The sequence below is a fragment of the Micropterus dolomieu genome, linkage group LG12 (assembly GCF_021292245.1).
Source record: "Micropterus dolomieu isolate WLL.071019.BEF.003 ecotype Adirondacks linkage group LG12, ASM2129224v1, whole genome shotgun sequence".
Classification (NCBI taxonomy): domain Eukaryota; kingdom Metazoa; phylum Chordata; class Actinopteri; order Centrarchiformes; family Centrarchidae; genus Micropterus; species Micropterus dolomieu.
Window position 1 is genome coordinate 13508790 of NC_060161.1, and position 14444 is coordinate 13523233.

Sequence of the window (14444 nt, forward strand, 5' to 3'; positions counted from 1 at the left end):
TTCAGGCATTGGAAGCAGATCTGCAAAGAGCTGCAGTGCTCTTTTGACCAAACCAGTGCTGAATTCACCCTGGAGAAGATCATATCTCTGGGTCTTGACAAGTATGCTGACAAGATCTGTGAAATCTCTGGAGCCGCCAGCAAGGAACTCTCCATAGAACAGGTCCAGTCTCTTCCTCTTGTCTAGACTGATGCTCAGTGGGCAATTTTGTAGCTTCTAATCGATTCATTCTAACCAGGTTCTCGCCCAGGAAATGGGTAAGCACATTCAGAAGTGTAACTGCCTGGCTCCCTTCCACCATGCCTTTAGGCCTGCTGTTCTTGGGCAGCACAGTCAGCTCATAGAGCAGAAGTGTCTGCCTCTGAACCTTTGTCAACATCAATCCTGCCCCTAGCCCCTCTATACTTCCTTAATATCCACCTGAGCACTCACAGAGGTTAGTGCAGTTTTAGGGTCAGATTAATGCTCATTGAAGCACAGTGCAAATTATTTTGTGACTTTTATTCTATTTTCACTACCTTCTGCATGTAGTGTGAAGCCAAGTTACTAAAACAGCAATTAGAAACTGGAATTGCATTCTTGAAGGAGAGCCTGAGAGGTGCACTCATGTGATGGGTGAGATTCTTAAATTGAAATACTCCATACTTTATACAGTTTCAGAATAATGTTTCCTCTTTAGTGGTGTCTGGCCATGAATATTAGAATATTATTTTTGATATTGCTGATAAAACCATCCTTTTAATTTACAGACATGTTTTAAATACAGTATACTTTGGAAAAACATTAGAAAGTGCGGAATAACATGAAAGAAAGCCCGGGGGTACAAAAGAATACAAGTCAAATCCTACTGTGTAGTGTGAAAAAAAGAAAAACACAGATGTTGTAATTATGCTGTGTATCATTAACCTTGTGGAAGAGAAAAATCATAGAAATGCTGCCCCGTCATTTTCCCACCTCTCAGTGGTTTGTTCGATTTGTGAACATTACTCTTTGTGTTTGATGTTTAAGGGTCTGGAGGACATTACCAAGACATGGGAGGAAACGTTCCTGGACATAGCACCTTACAAAGATGAAGGTCACTACCGGCTGAGGTGAGAATGTAAACCTTGAAGTCAGGGTTGGGTGGAAGGTTCAAGAAGTTATAAATGTACGGTAACCCAGGCTGAAACTCTCTCCAACTTATGGTCATAGATTTGTGTCTTCCTGTTAAGCTCCATCACTAGATCCCACAGCTCAGTCCAGCTCAGTACTGCCATCTGGTGATGTTTCATTCTCGCTTTGTTTGTATATAGATCAATGTAATGCCTCATGAGGAAAAAAATTGAGTGAGTGTGTTTGTTTGTGGTCAGAACAGAGCAAAGTGAGTGACAGCCTGGCTGGTTAAAGCAGGAATGTCCGTGCCATCTGCTGCATATAAAATTTATATAGTCAGACCTCAGGCCCAGTCTAATTAGCAACCCAAGCCATTGCCACTGATTTCAACAGAGGGGGTAAAGGCTACAGTCAGCCAGTGGCCCACAGTAAACATGAGCAAAAAGTAGCTGAACTGAATGGTATACTAGCTACAAATAAATTTGATGGCAAAAAAAGCAACTAACCAAAACAAATGAATTCAACATGAATAACATCATGAATAAGAAGAGCAAGTTTCTCATGCACAAGTTAAAACATAACTATTTGAAACACAGTGACAAATCAAGACATTATTTGGCAAATGGACTCAACAACAAGAAAAAAATGTTATACAAACTATTAAAAACACAGAGGGGAATACTACAAACACTCCAAATGATATATCAATAACATTTTAAACTATACCAACGTTTACAGATCGGATTGCACGCCTAACCCATCTACAATAGACACATTATTTGATAATTTAGATTTTACAAGCTACCAGAACCTCATGCAAATATCTTAGACAAACCTACTATGCTAGATGAGAATGCACTTCAAGTTGTGTCAAATACCAAAGCACATGGATCAAACCCACTGAATTTTACAAGTACTTTTGATCCACAATATTTCCACTAGTCATTAAGAACAAGATGGTAACAGAAATTTACAAATCTTCCAGAGATCCCACCACATATGAATTTTGGCATTGATCTCAGTTCTCCTCAAACCTAACAAGTACACTACTCTCTGCTTAAGCTACCACTGTGAAGATGTTTCACTATTGGAATCCACTATAAGCAATCATCAGCAGTCATGTTTAATTCTCCCTCCCTGTCTCTCCCAGGGGCACAGAGGAGGTTTTCCAGGCCCTGGAGGACAACCAGGTTATTCTGTCCACAATGAAGTCTTCTCGGTTTGTCAAAGCCTTTGAGCGGGAGGTGGATTGCTGGGAACGCCGGCTGTCCCACGTCCTGGAAGTCATCGAGATGGTTCTGACTGTGCAACGTCAATGGATTTACCTGGAGGTACAGGAAATACACTTATATACTATATGTCACGGGATTCATCATTATAAATGGATATTCATTACTTTATGTTGGCTTTTCATTATTGTCTGTGAATGTTCATCATTTGATGGAGTACACATTTATTATCTGTTGGGATTGTTTCAGCAGACTAGTTGTTGGATTATGGCAATATATACATATATTAATATATTCTACCTGAGCGCAATTAGCACATTATATGTTACCCCCTGTTGGCTACATTTTTGATTTTCACTGTCTACATGGGATGTGATCAGGCACAGTATTAAGTGCAGGTCACCCGCATTTTGGCAGCACTCAAAGCCTAATACGCGGTTACTGTAATTATACACTCGCCTGTGTAGATCTGTTCTGTCAGACATGCACAAGACAGATGACTGAAGCACCTCCTTAGTGGACACGCCGTTATGAACCTCTTTCCGCTACCATACCGAAATTTTTTTCTGTCACTCTCCATTTCTATTTTATTTTTTTTCTAGAACATTTTCCAAGGAAGGGACATCAGGGAGCAGCTGCCTCATGAGTGCAAAGAGTTTGAAGACATTAGTTCTAGTTGGAAGACCATCATGGGCCGATTCCACAAGGATAACAATGCCTTGAAGGGAACACACCACCCTGGTATGACAACATGTTTCTTTAAAAAAAAGCTGTTATCAAAACCATACATGGAGTCACACATTAAAGAATAAGATTTTCGTGTGCTAAGAAAAAAACCTGTGATGATGACGTCAGCCGAAAGAGACTTCTTATTCACAAATGAAATACATATTATTTAAATATGAATACTTCAATCGGGCTCTCTTCTCTGTCTTTCAGGCTTGCCAGAGAAGCTGTCAGAGATGAGTGCGAAGCTGGAAGAGATCCAGAAGGCCCTGGACATGTACCTGGAGACTAAGAGGCAGATCTTCCCGAGATTCTACTTTCTGTCCAATGATGATGTGCTGGAGATCCTAGGGCAGTCACAGAAGCCACAGGCCATGCAACCCCACCTGAAGAAATGTTTTGACAACATCAAGAGCCTGCAGATTGAAAAGGCAGGGAACTTAGACGAAAATCAATATCTGATATCAATACCACACTCAGAGAGAGAGTAATCTTTGAACATTTGGTCAAGATTAGATTACTAAACATTATACATTTACATGACTGTTTTTTCTTTACCTGAAGTTCTTTGCTGCAACTACACAGCTTTATGGGTATAATGTTTCAAAAAATATAGTAAAGCTATTATGCAGGATATATTTTTTTGTTTGTTGAAATGATTCTAGCGTATTTGAAACGCTTTAATACTTCAAATGTATTCTTACTGCAGGTTAAGTGTGCCCTGTGCATTAGTAAGAAATATAAATAAAAACTGCTTTCAAGGTAGACATCAGATCAGATACTAAGATAAGATGTTTCCTCTGTTTTCAGTGCTTTTTTTTTGAAAACTAGAAATCTACATAATTATAACAGAATGAACTGGGCTCAAGTCCTGGACCTCAAAACTGTCTTCAGGTTAAACAGCATCAGACTGGGATGAACGAGTACATACTGAGAGCTGCCACTGTGTCTGTATGTCTTCTATAGGACGGCAGTAAGCCAGATGCCGTCGGGATGTTCTCTGCTGATGGGGAGTTTATTACCTTCATCCAGCAAGTGCCACTGGACAAACCTGTGGAGGTACAGCAATGATGACCATGATCATGTGACAAGGGCGTTGATTAATACAGTCATGATAGTATTGGTGCTAATGAACACAATAAAGACCATTTTGTTTTGTGTGTATGTAGGTTTGGCTGTGTGATCTTGAGAAGACCATGCGTATTACACTAAAGGAGTGTCTGAAAGACTGCCTTGTAGCTCTGAAGAAGATGACAGGACAGAGAGACAAATGGGTCAGAGATTGGCCTGGACAGGTACATTTCTCTTGATTTTTGCCATATCCAGTTGCCTAGTCCGTATTAAAACAATATTACTAGGTTCTTTAAAATGAAGCATTGTTTTTGTCTTATGTGTACATACTTTCTGTTTTAGATGCTGATCACAGCCAGTCAGATCCAGTGGACCACTGATGTCACTAAATCTCTCATTACCAACAAGGAGAGAGCTGATAAGTCCTCCCTTAAGTCCATGAGGAAGAAACAGGTTTGATTGGCTTTTTGTTACCTAACTAAACATTTCTGATACTTGTGTAAAAACAGTACATTCAAATTACGAGTGAACTCATTTTGATTATTTATTTCCACATCAGTATGTCTTCATAAAGCCAGTTGAAAGCTCTGTAACCAGCATAATTATTATACACGTATATTTACAAAATGTGTCTTGAGTCATCTGTGTCTGATAATGTTTGAATTTGTATGTAACCTTTTCAGCCAACATTCAGTTAATTTATTAACAGGCTTCCAATTAACTCTTGAGCCTTTGCTACTGTATAAATGCCTGTGTTTGTCAGGTCTCCATGCTTCAGTGCTATTCAGAGACCATCCGTGGCAACCTGTCCAAAGTCCTACGTCTGAAGATTGTAGCGCTAGTCACAGTGGAGGTTCATGCTCGGGATGTCATCGATAAGCTGGCCAAGGCAGGCTGCAATGACATCAATGCCTTTGAGTGGCTCTGCCAGCTGCGACTATACTGGGAAAAGGTATGTTATCAGAGAGGCAAGTGATAACAGACAAAAACACCTCAATACATTTCACTCTCTATGAGAGTATTCCCATCATACATTTTTTCCATATTATCAGCATTTGTCACTCTCTACCATTCAGTTTGCTAACTTGTCTAATGGCAACGAGAGAGAAAACAAGACCAAGAAAAAAATCGACTAAACTTTATTCCGTGTTGTGTTTGTTCTCCCTGTAGGATGTGGATGATTGCATAATCCGACAGACCAACACACATTTCATGTATGGCTACGAATATTTGGGCAACTCTGGACGGCTCGTCATCACTCCACTTACTGACAGGTCGGAATCAGTCTTTCAGTTACTTAGTGCTCCAACCAGCAAATGCATCAACACATCAATATTTTTACCGATCATAATTGTAATAATATAATGGATATAATGTTTCTATACTGCTTCTCTGTAGAGTAAATGTCTATTTCTGTCCAGGTGTTACATGACCCTTACCACGGCACTCCATCTCCATCGGGGGGGCTCTCCAAAAGGCCCGGCTGGTACTGGGAAGACGGAGACAGTCAAGGACTTAGGCAAAGCTCTAGGCATGTACGTCATTGTAGTTAACTGCTCTGAAGGACTAGACTACAAATCCATGGGACGCATGTACTCTGGCCTGGCACAGGTAGGAAAGAAAAGGGATGATGATGATGATGACGATGACTATAGTTAAAATCATAATTATGATGATGATGTCAACCTAAATGAGTACAAATGTGTATGTATGTATTGGATCGTGTCCACCCTGAACAGACAGGAGCATGGGGGTGCTTCGATGAGTTCAACCGTATCAACATCGAGGTGTTGTCAGTGGTGGCCCAGCAGATCCTGTCCATCCTGTCCGCCCTCTCAGCCGGACAATCCAAATTCCATTTTGATGGACAGCACATACGTCTGGTCTGGTCATGTGGCATCTTTATCACCATGAATCCCGGTAGGTCAACACAAATGTGCAAATGCATTTTATGTCGCCATATGTTGGTGGAAATATTAACATTTGAATCATACTGAGCTTATTATTATAAAAAGGAAAATTGGATTATGTTGGATAATGTAGTTTGAGACATTTTCAGCGGACGTTTTGATGTTTTGTCATAATTGGCTATTTCAGTGTTTGTAATTCTAATCTTTTCTCATTTTCATTTGTATTTTATCCTAGGTTATGCTGGTCGTACTGAGCTTCCGGACAACCTCAAATCCATGTTCAGACCGATCTCCATGGTGGTGCCAGACTCAACTCTAATCGCTGAAATCATATTGTTTGGAGAGGGCTTCAACAACTGCAAGGTACTCCTACTCAAGGAAATTGACCCTTCGCTAAGCCCCGCCCCCCCCTTAGTTACTGTTGCTATGTCCGACAAACTGTCGCCGCTGCTACTGTCTATTACTGCACTTCCCGGAGAAATATTGTCAAATTTGCTGACAAAAGCAATCTTAGAAAGACGCACACAGTTTTGCAGTTACATTATTCATTTGATGGTTGTATTCAGGCTGTCAAAGTGACTCAAACTGACGTGAAAAAAATGAAAGACAGAAGCTAAAGCCTACGATCACACAGTACAAGTGAACCACCGCATCCCCCGATGATTGAGACAAAAGATAATGATTAAGTATCAACACTGTTACTGTACAGCTGGGTAGGCCTCTATTCATTATTACAATCATTAAAAAGCAAAAGCAGTCGGGCTTTATAACGTTACATTTAGTAGTCAGTTAGGCAGCGTTAGCTAACTGACATTACATTAGGAACAATCCACAGGCTAGATTTTTCTTGATTTGTTTTAGATTTTGGAAAGAGAATAAATCGTACTTTCTCCTATCAACCTCTCTGGGTAACGACTGCAACTATTACAAATGCCCCAGGAACAGCGTTTGACCATATCGTGGAAAAATACAGCCAAAAAAAGCTAGAAAACAACTCTTAGAGTCAATGGAGCGCATCCATGAAAGTGTCGGACCTCAGTTAGAGCGAGTCCTATACTGCGCTGTCATTGGCCAGCTGGGTATTCGGGGCGTACTTAGCGAAGGGTCAATTATATACTGGTAGAGTGCTGGCAAAAAAAGAGTAAAACAGAGCAGATGAAACATGTAAACAATAATCAGACCAGTGACAAAAGAACATGGAAATATTGCATTACTCTATATAACCTCCCCCACGTCTCAGTAACATGTTCTTGTCTGTATGGTGGATGGATCAGTTTCATAAATTCCATCTTGGTGCTATAGAGGGTCTGCGTTGATGTCACTTCCCCTTCCAGAACACACTGGACTGAGTGGACATCTGTTACCATGGCTGCGTTTAGCAAACTGGGAGTAAAACAAGTGATTATTTGCTGAAATTAAAGGCAGTCGGACTCGACATTGATCCTTACTGTTTACCAAAGAACCAGTGGTCCAGCTCTTTCCCATTTTAGGTGGGTTGTTTGTGGTTTTGCTTATTTATTCTAACACTGCTCCTCGCCTTTCTGCCACTCAGTGAGCATAACTGTGACGTCATGTGCATACCCTCTATATAAGTACAACTTGTTGAAAATTTCCCGCTTCTTTTATGTGAAGAGCTCAGGCAGTCAGCAGATGAGACTGAGTTCTTCTACACTGATCAAAATGCAATATCATCAAGTCAGTCTGATGGATTTGATTAAAAATATCCTGCTTGCCTTTTCATGTCAAAGTTAGAGTGATCTTGTTGGCAAGTGTGAGCATCTACATCTGGAGCCTCAGCTGAACATAGATCAGTGGTGGGTGTTGATCCATCTGTATCCCCATTGATCCCCTTTTTTAAGGTCTGGGAATCAAAGACTGAATGGGGTTTGGTGCAGGGCCAAGGTCTGAGACCCTCATTGTGTGCGTGTGTGTGTGTGTTGGTTATGTGCATTATGTGTGGGCTGCTTGCCACAGAGTGATGAGAAGAGGTGATAATGGTATGTGTACTTCCTCAACTGCATGTGTTTAAGAAGATCCTAGCTCTGTCTTTCACTCAAATGCTTTCACTCAAACATGAACACCTATGCTCTTCAAAAAAAGAAATAGCAGTTACTTCAGCAAAATCCAACGCTGCTGCCAACACAGACAGATACACACCTGCTTACTACTGTAGGCTCAGAGGTTTTCTAGCTATGCTGGATTCTGTGGGGAGCCGCAATTATGTGCCAGCAAGAGAATTAGGATTGTTAAGCATGTAGCAGTGCAAACAGATTAAGACTGAAACAACACAACCACTCAGTGGTACCAGATGTTGCTGTATATTGCTGTATTGCTTTTGAAGATGGACAGATACAAAAAGACACCAGTATACATTTTATAGTCCCAAAAACATTAATTGTCACATAGATTTATTTGTGTTTTTGTTTTTATAAGGACCTTTAATTGATAAACAGTATTTATTAATTTTATTGGTACATAATTTCACAAATATAACCTCAACAAAATTAAGAACTGTGCAATAAAAGGACAGCAAAAACATGAAGAACCACAACTAACCCCATCATTGTTTCAAACTGGTTCAGTGTTGGTTAAATGTCTTTATTTGTTAAGCTCTGAATCTAATCCATTTTATCTCGATGTATAAAACATGCACTTAGTAGACTTTTCACATTTTAAACGAATGCAAATGGTTGGACAAAATCATGCTTTCTGAGTTTGCAGATTTAATCTGTAGTATTATTTTTTTTAATGGTTCAAAACTTCATTATGTTCATGAAAGTGTACATGGGGTTTAAATAGATAAAATTCTAAAAAAAAGATTATACCTCTGTCTTTATGTTACTCTCTGTCACTCTTTCTCTGTCTTTGTCCTCATAGCTCCTGGCTAAGAAAGTGTTCACCCTGTACTCCCTGGCAGTGCAGCAGTTGTCTAAACAGGACCACTATGATTTTGGCCTGCGTGCTCTCACCTCCTTGCTTCGCTATGCTGGAAAGAAGCGCCGCTCTTGCACCAACGTTCCTGATGAAGAAGTAGCTCTCTCTCTCTCTCTCTCTCTCTCTCTCTCTCTCTCTCTCTCTCTCCCCCCGTGTGTCACTTTCTTACACATACAAATAAGTTTGATGACTTGCTAAGGGCACATTAGAAACCTTTATGTATGTAATACAAACCAATCTGCTGGTATTTAATACTCAATAGATTTAAACAATAGGTTCACATTTTCATTCAGGTGTCCATATGATCATTTATATAGGTTTTGCTCAGTATCATTGGTCTTTCTGTTAATCCTGGCCAATATGAGATCCCTTCCTAATGTACTTCCAGTGTAAGTGACAAAATCCACAGTCCTCATTCTGGGAAAAAAAGTATTCAAAGGTTTATATGAAGCTAGTGTGAGGCTTCAGCAGTCTGAAGAGTCAGTTGATGTGGGTTTTGTATGAAATTAGCTCTTTGTGTTACTGTGGCTCCACTGCAGATCAGCAGGGGAACACTGTGAAACACAAAGAGAGAATTTCCTACGAAAAAGCCTGTAACTTACATGGGATAGGCAAGCAGTTGCTATGACTGCATGAACTGGAATGTTAACCCAAGCTGTGCTGTCATCTCTTATAGCTTCCTGTGTACAATATCAAATCATAGGAGAACAGAATCTAGACACCTATCAATTTAACTGAACTAACTACTGTTAGTGCTACTTTCAAATGAATTAAACTCTTTAATAGGAAGTCTATGTGTGAGTGAGTCTGCCTTTGTATCTCTGTCCTCAGATCCTGCTGATGGCTATGAAGGACATGAACATTGCTAAGCTGGCCTCTTCTGATGTGCCACTGTTCAATGGTATCACCCAAGACTTGTTCCCTGCTGTGGAAATACCCATTATAGACTATGGCATGGTAAAACAGTAGTCAACATCAGCATTCTTGCAGTGAACTAGTGTGTTTGTGTGTTCCATCTTCTTTGATCCACAAACACCAAGACAAATAAAAAAATATATATGGACATGGTACATCCTTTCATCATTTTCTGTATGTTTACAATATCACTCATGATATCACCATCACTCATTTTGTTGCAGTTGAAGGAGGCTATAGAGGCTGCGCTTCGTCAGAGCGGTTTGCAGATGACTCCTTTTACGATGACCAAAGTCATCCAACTTTATGAGACCAAAAACTCTCGACACTCATCCATGCTTGTAGGCAAGACAGGCAGCGGCAAGAGTGTTACCTGGAGGACCCTGCAGAGTGCCCTAACTGCCCTGAACCACAAGGGAGTGCCTGGCTTCCAGCTGGTCCAGGTGCGTGTGGATGGATTCAAATACACTGTAATTTATAGGCTAATACTGCTACAGAAAACCAGAAATTTAGGTCATATTTTAGGTCATGAAATACTCCAATTTTATTATGGAAAATCATGAGCAAAACAATATAACCTTTTTTCTTGCTGGAGAGGGCTCAAATATCTAGGTACACCTGCCACCAAACACAAAGCGTTACAACCACGTTAGTCTGCTTTTCTACCATTTTATTCTATTAGCGTCAGAATAACAGCCATGTTTTCTTCCTACTGCTCTCTCTGTCCTTACTTATTACTTTTCATATAACTTTCTTCCTGCTTGATTCTCTCTATTTGTATTACTTGCTCTCTGTTTTTTCCCTCAGTGCTCTTTGCGTATCTATTTCTGATGTCTCCCTTCGTGTCATCCTCACCTCTGCCTGGTTCTCATAATGTGTCTTTCTGTTCTTCTCTATTGCTAGTCTCCACTGAGGCACAGTACCTTCTGTTGTTGATTTGTTTCCCGCCCACATGTTCATGCAAACTCATGTACTCACACATGATTAAGGAAATCAAACATGCAACTGCTCTTTGGACATTTTCTAAATATCATCTGCATACTGCAGGTATTATGTGTAATATTATCATACATACAGTATATTACAGAGCTACTATGAAACCCATCTCAATTTTCACAATGAACAATACAACAAAATTAACCAGTAATAACTAACTAAAACTATGAATGTGATGAATGAACAGTCAGTCTTACAATAGATGAGAACAACATGTGCAACCAAAATGTTAGGACACAGCCCAAAGACATGCGGTGCTTATCCTTCTCACTTCAATAAACTAATCTGACAGTAACTATTGACATCACATCACTTATTGACATGTTTTTGTTTGCTTTCATATATACATACTACACAAAAAACTCCTTACCTTAATCATATTTGGTTTTAGACCATTCAGAAAACCAAATTAAATCAGTCGAAAATACATGATATAATCTGCAATAAGATGCACGTTCCATGAAAAGCTATTGTTCCCATGTGTTCTCGTCATTTATAGATTTGTACCTGACAGTCTTCAGTAATATGATCTGCCATTATAATGCACTTTTTGTCTTCTTTTTATTATCTTCTCTCATGCTTTGGTCTATGTGGCACAACAGGAGTATCCTCTGAACCCTAAGGCAATGAGTCTGGGAGAGCTGTATGGAGAAAATGACCTCTCCACCAATGAGTGGACTGACGGAGTGCTGTCTTCCCTCATGAGATCAGCCTGCGCAGGTACTGGTCTCATGATTGCTACATTTAGTATAAGTGAACACACACTAGGAGCTGATGATTCTTGCTCTGGCCGTACCCCATTCCCATTCTAAACTCCAGCTTCAGTGACACATTTTATTTCATCACAGAGCATTCATTTTTTGTACAAGCCTAAAAAAGTGACATCTTATTATAGAACAAAGCTACTTTGACTACCTAATATGCTCAGATGTTTTTAAGGAGTTATGTTTTTACTCAGTATTACTTTACCATGCAATATACACAAACACAAACCACTTAAACTCTTTTTTTTTTTGTGTAGACTCTGGTCTTTTTGTTGTTTATATATAACTGGTTTTCAAACAAACAATCCAAAGCTTTAAACCTTTTTATTTACAGTCTCTGTATATTCTGTATTTATTCTATTTTTTAAATGAAAAAGTAAACTTGTAAGCAAAACATATAAATTTCAGTATGAACAGTGACTCTTTATTTATTTATGTATGTCTATGTATTTATTTATGTAATTTTTTCACACTGTGCACCTTCTCTCCATTCTTTAGATGAGAAACCAGATGAGAAGTGGATTGTGTTCGACGGGCCGGTTGACACACTGTGGATTGAGAGTATGAACTCTGTTATGGATGACAACAAGGTGCTCACACTTATCAATGGAGAGAGAATCTCCATGCCTGAACAGGTGAGAACAGAGCTAGAGACCAGACTCGAGTCAGACTCAAGTGTCCCAGTAAGCCATAACAGTGTGACAGTGAGCCAGCATGAAGAAGTCTGAATCTGGAGCAGCTAAAATTAAAATCAGCCATAAATATATATTTTTTTATTTACAATTGTGCCTTTTATACTTACATTTAAAAATGTCTTCCATTAGAATTTCTTTTTAATATAGAGTGGATTTATGGTAAACACATCGACATAATTGACCCTTTGCTAAGCCACGCCCCAAATACGCAGCTGGCCAATCACAGCGCAGTATAGGTCTTGCTCTAACTGAGGTCCGACACTTTCATGCATTGACTCAGATCCAAAAGACATTTGTTTCTGTATTTTTCCAAGATATGGTCAAATGCTGTTCCTGGGGCATTTGTAATAGTTGCAGTCGCTACCCAGAGAGATTGAAAGGAGAAGTACGATTTATTCCCTTTCCAAAACCTAAAACAAATCAAGAAAAATCTAGCCTGTGGATTGTTCCTAATGTAATGTCAGTTAGCTAACGCAGCCTAACTGACTACTAAATGTAACGTTATAAAGCCCTACTGCTTTTGCCTTTTAATGATTGTAATAGTGAATAGAGACCTACCCAGCTGTACAGTAACAGTGTTGATACTTAATATTGTTGTCCTCTGTCTCAGTTGTCAGGTGATGTGGTGGTTCACTTTTACTCTGTGATCGGTAGGCTGTAGCTTCTGTCTTTATTTGTTTCACATCAGTTTGACTGCCCCAATACAACCCTTAAATGCATAATGCAAACCTCTCTGTCTCCTTTCTGAGATCTCCAGGGAGAGTGGTAATAGACAGTGGCAGCACCATGCTGAGTCTGAAAGTTTGTCGCAACAGTAACTACGACTTTTACCAGTCTCACGTAAAAGTGTAAATCAGTGATTATGCAAGACTGGGCTGTTTTGGTTTATGTATGCGTAGTTAATCCGACAAGGCAATAATAACAAAACAATCTACAATACAGTAATGTATGGTAAGTAATTAGTCAGCTATGTACTGTTAAACGAGAAAAGCTGTACATAAATGATTTTGTCATAGGTGTCTCTGCTGTTTGAAGTGGAGAATCTGGCAATGGCTTCTCCAGCTACAGTGTCTCGCTGTGGGATGGTGTACAATGATTACATTGATCTGGGCTGGAAGCCTTATGTTCAGTCCTGGCTGGACAAGCGACCCAAGGTACAGTGCACTCACTTTCATGAAATATATGAAATATTTTATTCCATTATTTTCTGTAACCTTTCACTTCCATCTATTGATCTCTCCATTGCTCCATTTCTCTGCAGGCTGAAATGGACCACTTGAAGCGTTTGTTTGAGAAATATATAGAGAGCACACTGAAATTTAAAAAGAACAACTGTAAGGAGCTGATTCCCATCACTGAGCTTAATGGAGTAACGTCTCTTTGCTGCCTCTATGACTCTTTGGCCACATCCGGCAATGGGGTATGACATGTCGAGTGCAATCTGTAACCTTCACTGCAAATTGTAATCCTTCTCATGGATAAACATTTTCCAGCACACCTTAAATGTTGATCCTCGATGGCATTTGGTGTAACTGACTTAAGACTTTTGACTGAAATGAACCCACTCCACCCCATTACATTACTGAGTAAATCCCTAAACAAAGGCTTACATTATCTCTTAAGCATCCCCAGTTTGAAAACCTATAGTATTTTTCTTTCTTTCGTGGTTTCTCCAGGTGAATACTGAAGACACTGACAACTTGGGTAGGATCGTGGAGCTCTGGTTCATCTTCAGCCTTATCTGGTCCTTGTGTGCCTCTGTCGACGAGGATGGACGCAAGAGGATGGACAACTTTCTCCGGGAGATGGAGGGCTCCTTCCCCATCAAGGTCCTCTGTACAGCAAAATTTCTTCACCTAACTTCACTTATGACCTACAAAGTCAATGACAGGGCACTCCCTCTCCTCACTAGGGGGCTTGTTTAACAAGTGTTAGGTGTACTGTAGGCGGCAACTGCTGTGGCTATTATGCAAAAAAATAATATTGCAAAGTTCTACAATTGCAAGCCTTGGTTGGCCTGATGTAAGCATTTTAATTACACCCAGGCATAATACTAATAATGCAGCAGACTGAATGAATCCGTTTTAGCAGCCGTCAACGTCTCTGAACTTT

General features: G+C 39.8%; 1 protein-coding gene across 2 annotated transcripts in view; it reads left to right on the top strand.

Annotated features, from left to right (window-relative positions):
* Positions 1 to 14444, top strand: part of dnah2 (dynein, axonemal, heavy chain 2) — a 65183-nt gene that overhangs the window by 18888 nt on the left and 31851 nt on the right. For both annotated transcript variants that reach the window (XM_046064213.1, XM_046064214.1), the window contains 21 exons: positions 6 to 162; positions 1009 to 1091; positions 2243 to 2423; positions 2924 to 3062; positions 3261 to 3478; positions 4014 to 4106; positions 4217 to 4342; positions 4461 to 4571; positions 4882 to 5070; positions 5289 to 5392; positions 5540 to 5729; positions 5858 to 6038; positions 6264 to 6391; positions 8906 to 9058; positions 9794 to 9919; positions 10102 to 10320; positions 11476 to 11593; positions 12136 to 12272; positions 13349 to 13486; positions 13594 to 13752; positions 14009 to 14161. In XM_046064213.1, the coding sequence (XP_045920169.1) occupies positions 6 to 162; positions 1009 to 1091; positions 2243 to 2423; positions 2924 to 3062; positions 3261 to 3478; positions 4014 to 4106; positions 4217 to 4342; positions 4461 to 4571; positions 4882 to 5070; positions 5289 to 5392; positions 5540 to 5729; positions 5858 to 6038; positions 6264 to 6391; positions 8906 to 9058; positions 9794 to 9919; positions 10102 to 10320; positions 11476 to 11593; positions 12136 to 12272; positions 13349 to 13486; positions 13594 to 13752; positions 14009 to 14161 (3103 nt within the window). The remainder of the gene's footprint in view (positions 1 to 5; positions 163 to 1008; positions 1092 to 2242; positions 2424 to 2923; positions 3063 to 3260; positions 3479 to 4013; positions 4107 to 4216; positions 4343 to 4460; positions 4572 to 4881; positions 5071 to 5288; positions 5393 to 5539; positions 5730 to 5857; positions 6039 to 6263; positions 6392 to 8905; positions 9059 to 9793; positions 9920 to 10101; positions 10321 to 11475; positions 11594 to 12135; positions 12273 to 13348; positions 13487 to 13593; positions 13753 to 14008; positions 14162 to 14444) is intronic.